This window comes from Ovis canadensis, chromosome 21 (genome assembly GCF_042477335.2).
Source record: "Ovis canadensis isolate MfBH-ARS-UI-01 breed Bighorn chromosome 21, ARS-UI_OviCan_v2, whole genome shotgun sequence".
NCBI classification, from domain to species: domain Eukaryota; kingdom Metazoa; phylum Chordata; class Mammalia; order Artiodactyla; family Bovidae; genus Ovis; species Ovis canadensis.
The window spans coordinates 62,684,273-62,689,793 of NC_091265.1; the positions used below are offsets into that span (position 1 = coordinate 62,684,273).

Below are 5,521 nucleotides of genomic sequence, written 5' to 3' on the forward strand. Positions count from 1 at the left end.
CTTTGTGTTATGGGACCAGGGGATCGGGGTTGGAAGAGGCCAGGCTGTCTCTTCGTCCACGAGAAACCTGGCTGTGGAAGGCCAGCCATGGACTTGGGATGGCAAAGTCTGCGGAGGTGTGCGCGTCCTGGTGTGTGTGTGTGCATGCGTGTTATAGGTGCAGGGGTGTGTGTGTGTGTTATAGGTGCAGGCATGTATGTGTATACCTGTGTTCTCACCTGTGTGTGTTCGTGTGTGCACATGCGCACGCAGCAGGCAGAGAAAGGCGGGACGAGGGTGCGGTCACTCCAGCCGTGTGGTGGAGACATTTCTGCCCGGGTCCTCTTCGGGGACAAGAGCGCAGCCAGTGATTCCACGCCCAGGGCCCTTGCTGGTCCTGTGTGGACACTGTCCCTTGGGCCTCCCCATGGCCCTTCAAGGCAGAACTGTCACTCGCCCCCGTTTCCGATAAGCTTTGCACCAGGAGGATGAGCACTGAGCTCGGTCACTCCATGTCTGCGGTGGGCCCTGGACGGAGGCCCTGCAGGGTGTGAGGGGGGTGCCGCAGGCCGACCGTCCAGCCCGGGCTGCGGGCGGCGTCCAAGGCCCTCGGTGGGTCGCTGGGGGGTGATCTGGGGACCGGCCCGGGCCTTCCTGGGTGATTAAGCAGGTTCCCCTCCGGAGCCGCCCGCGCCGTCCCCGCCCCCGCCAGCCCGCGCTGCCCACCCCCGCGGGCGGCGGGCGGCGGGCGGCGGGCGGCGGGCGGCGGGCGGCGGGCGGCGGGCGGGCGGCGGGCGGGCGGGCGGCCTTTGAGGCGCTGGCGGCCCGTGCGCTAATTGAGCTCGCCGGGGTCGCCTGTGGGCGCGGGGCGCCGGGTCTCACCTTCGCGCCCCTCTGCTCCCCTTTCATCCGCACAGCTCCCGCCAGCCCTCCCGCCGGGCCGCCAGGCCCCTCCCGCCCGGCCTGCTGCCGCCGCCGCGGGCCCGCGGCCGCTGGACAGCGCCGGCCTCCAGAAGTGATAGCTAATTGGGCAGAGAAAGGGCCCGATTGTCTGGCGCGGCCGGAAGAGCGGGCGTGGGCGGCTGAAAGCGCCCGGAGAAGGTGGCCGGCTTCGCCCAGCAGCTGCCGCCGGAGACGTTTGGAGATTACGTCAGCGCCGGGCCGCGAGCCTCCCGCCCGGCCGGACAATGCGGCCCTTGTCGGCCCGGAGCGCCGCCCGCGCGCGCTGAATGGCGCGGGGCCTCTTCTCCAAGGAGGCCGCTCGCTGTCCCCGAGCTGTCCTCTCCCGCCGGGGAGGCCCCTGCGCTGCGGCGCGGAGGGAGCGGGCTCGGCGCCTTAAGGAGGAGACCCCCGGGCTGGACGGCTAGCGGGGGGCGCGGGGGGCCGCTCCTCTGGTGGGGGCGGGTGCCCGCTGGCCTCGCCATGGACTCCTGGCTCGGGGGCGGCACGGGCCCCGACCCGCTCCTGGTCCTGCTGGTCATCATCTTGTTGGCTCGCTTCCTTCTGTGGTCCTGCCTGGGCACCTACATCGATTACAGACTGGGCCGGCGGCAGCTGCGCAAACCCAAGGAGGACTAGGGCCTCCTGCGGCCCGTGGCGGGAGCTCCAGGCACCCGGGAGCCCTCCCGCAGGGAGAGTGTGTCCCACAGAGGATCTGTCCTGGGGCCGGGGTGGGGGTGGGGCCGGGTGCGGAGCGGGGAGCCCAGCCCCGCAGCCTACCTGCGGGGCAGAGATGGCCCAGCCCCACCAGGACTGTCCTGGCCACCTCCCGCATCCCACGTCAGGGAGTGGAGAGCCCCTGCCTGTCTGTCCACCAGGCTGTGGGGTCCCCGTCAGAGTGAGTGATCCTGGCCATGGGTCTCGCTTTTAGACTTTCTCTATTTCCAATTCTTTATAAATCTGTTTGCAGGAGGAGGCGCGGGGTGAGCCAGAAGGGCTGGTCTGGGGGGAGGACGGTGGCACAAGGACAGGCGTGACCACATCACAGGCCGGCCCTGCCTCCTACAGCCACCCTGGGCCCCGCCTCCAGCAGGGAGGACAGTAACCACAAGCTGTGCCTTGGTTTCCCCAGCGCAGACCCCTGGGGGGCTCTCAAGACAGACTTGTGACTATGAGTCCAAGTCCAGCTCCAGGCCGTGGACAAACTCTCTTTCCTCATCTCTTAAATGGGTGCACTAGTCCCTGTTCCCCGCACCTCCCCCAGAAGGTTATTACCAGTAGGGTCAGGTGAGGGGTGGGCTGAGCCATCCCCCTCCCCCTGCCACCGTCCCCCTCCCCCTGCCACCGTCCCCCTCCCCCTACTGTCTGTAACCTGCAGGACATGGAGGATGGTTTAGTGAAGCCACGGGACCCAAGGCCCTCTGCTCCTTTGTGCTTTCAAGGATGTGGCTGAGACGTCCCTGAGAAGACGGACAGGCAGGGAAACTACTGGAGCCCAAGAAGCCACTGCCCTCTGTGCCCTCATCCCATCACACCCTGAACTAAAGGGGCAGCACGAGGTGGCTCCGTGCTTCTCGATCTGACGGCAGAGTTGAATCACTCCGGACGTTTTGGCAATGCCAGTGGCTGAGTCCCCCAGACTGAGAAGCAGTGGCTAATTCGAGATGTTCCTGGCAGGCTGGAGCCTGGTGACACTGTGAATTCCAAAAGGGTTTGGCTCAGCTGGAATCTTCAGTGGCTATCAGAGGTCTGGAGTCACTGAGCTGGGTGAGCGGACACTTGGGCCCTGGTAGCTGGGAGCCATCTGCCTTCGCATCCTGGCAGAAGGGACCACGGCGTGATCCGTCCAGGCCTGTGTACGTGGCTGTCCTCTGGGCAGTCGTATAGCCAGTGGCCGAGCAGAACTCTGCTTCTTTGTAAGGACGATTGGTCACGGGGTGTCTGAGTGCTCTGATCACCGGGTTAGGGGAGGGATGTTCTTGTTCTCTTTAGGGAAACTTATCTAATTTTCTTTAAAATGATCACGTGTGATTTTGCTGATCTTTCTAAGGAAGGGGAATCACATTAGTTGTCGTGAGCATATGCTAGTGGAGGGAAGTTTGCCTGGTATTGCCAGGTTTTAAAACAGAAAGTCCCATGGCCTGAGAAACCCCTCCATCCTGGGCAAAGCAGTCCCTTGGATGGAGGGAGAAATCAGATGTTCACAAGACACACGCAAGTCTGCCCCACTGTTGAGTGTGTGTGACCTGCGTGTAGCCTGCATGGGACCTGTGTGTCCACATGGGCATGTAGATTTGAGGTCTACCGTTTGGTCCATGGGGCTTCCCTGGTGGCCCAGTGGTAAAGAACCCGTCTGCCCATTCAGGAGATTTGAGATGTGGGTTCGATCCCTGGGTCAAGAAGATCCCCTGGAGGAGGAAATGGCAACCCACTCCAGTATTCTTGCCTGGAGAATTCCATGCACAGAGGAGCCTGTTGGGCTAAAGTCCATAGGGTCACAAAGAATCAGATACAACTTAGTGACTAAACAACAATAACAACAACAGTTTTTGTCCATGAGCTAGTATTCCAGCATTCTTGCTAGAGTTGGGGAGGGACTCACTCTTCTGTTGGGCTTGTCCAGTGGAGTGATGGAACCATGGGAGAAGACAGGATTCTGCCAACATTGTCTGAGCCCCTTTCCAGTTTCATTGACCTATAGATTTCTCATCTCTTTTCCTTAAGCCAGTTTACATTGGTTTCTGTTACTTGCAACTGACAAAATTAGCCACCAGAATTTTGTCAAAATTATTCATCAGAGTACAAGTCTTGTGTATCCACACATTGACAATTTACAACCTCCTGACATGGGCCTGACTCAGTGTAGGCACTTGAAACATTGTGGCTGGGTGAATAAGAGGCTGTGCCCTGGTCACAGGTAGGCAGTGTTTGCACTCAGTGCAAGGAACAGAGACAATAAGAGAAGCTTTTGTTTTTTTCTTTCCATTTTTCGTTTACATGGAGCAAAATGTCTGGCAGTTGGCAATCCTAGGCTGGAGTACGGCAGCTCCATGAGGTCATCAAGAACCCACACCCTTCTGTATTTCTACTCTGCCATCCTTAGGATGTAGCTTTGGTCTTCATGGTTACAAGAAGGCTGCAGCTACTCCAGGCAGCTTGAGTGAGTTCCAGTCAGGACGAGAAAGAAAGGGGTGATGGAGAGGGAGAGGTCTCTATATCAGAGAGGCAAAGCTTCCTGGAAACCCTTAGTTTCACGCCATGAACTAGAATTACGTCCCACGGCATCTCTAGATGCTGAAACATTGTTTCTTGGCCGTTCTTTGTAACTGCAGCCTATAGCCGGGCACACTATTTGGGGGTCTTTGTGTGCCTTGAATGGCATGTTTATGTGCTCGTTTTGCCTTTGTCTGCCTTTGAGAAATATCAGCCATGCTCAGCTGTCCTGGGCAGCTTCACCCTGGAGTCAGAGGGTGGAGCTTCTCATGGTTCCTTGGGGGCTCTTAAGAGTTTGGTCCAATAAGAAGTCCAAGGATGAAAGAAACTTATTCCTTCTTAGAGATGCTTGGAGATGCTTCTTTAGTCACACCTGGTAGCAACAGGCAGACTGGAAGGTACCACATGGAAGGTAGGCAGTGAATAGCTGAAGGCTGAGTGACTGACAGTGAAGGGCAGCAGGTGGATAAATGGAGGGGTAGTTCCAGTCCTTAACTTGGAAAGTATCACTGGGGCTCATAATCTCACAACGTGGGAGGCACCACAAGTACCATGTTAAAGGTAGAGTAGAACTTGCCCTTCAGGTCGCGTGCAGGCTGGGAGCCAAGACATGGGCAGCTAGACTGGAAATGCGTGCACGAGGCACCCGAGGCTCTTAACCACCAAGGCTGTGGCCAGTGTAAATTGAAATGTCCTGTAAGTGTGAAACACACCAGATTTTGAAGGCTGGGTGCAGAAACTAATGTAAAATCTAATTAACAATGGTTTTCTATTGATTATGTATTGAAATGATAATATTTTGGACACTTTGGGTTAAATAAAACGTTAAGGTTAATCTCATCTGTTTCTCTGAATGCACCTTAGTGTGGCTACTGGAAAACTTAAAATTATATATGTAACTTGCATTATTTTTTTTACACTGCACGGACTGCAGCAGACCTTTATAATGCAGTGAGAGTGTTATGGTGGGCGAGTGGATTGCTTGTCATGGGAACACAGAAGGGCACTTCCTGGAGGAGGGGTCCTAAGTGATAATGTAAATACGTCAAACTAGAACCTGTGAGATGCAGCTAAAGCAGTCCTTGGAGGAAAAGCTATAGCCACAAATGCCTTTATTAATAAACATGAAGAGAAGTGAAGTCAAAGTCGCTCAGTCGTGTCTGACTCTTTGCGACCCCATGGACTGTATAGTCCATGAAATTCTCCAGGCCAGAATACTGGAGTGGGTAGCCTTTCCCTTCTCTGGGAGATCTTCCCAACCCAGGGATCGAACCCAGGTCTCCTGCATTGCAGGCCGATTGTTTACCAGCTGAGTCACAAGGAAAGCCCAAAAATACTGGAGTGGGTAGCCTATCTCTTCTCCAGTGGATCTTCCTGACCCAGGAATCAA

The 5,521-nt window shown here is 57.0% G+C and overlaps 1 protein-coding gene across 1 annotated transcript; it reads left to right on the plus strand.

Annotated features, from left to right (window-relative positions):
* Window positions 1-1,079: 1,079 nt before the first annotated feature.
* SMIM38 (small integral membrane protein 38) lies at window positions 1,080-5,276 on the plus strand. Its single transcript, XM_069565026.1, has one exon. It carries the CDS (start codon window positions 1,402-1,404, stop codon window positions 1,555-1,557), a length of 156 nt encoding a protein of 51 aa, XP_069421127.1. The 5' UTR covers window positions 1,080-1,401; the 3' UTR covers window positions 1,558-5,276.
* Window positions 5,277-5,521: the final 245 nt, after the last annotated feature.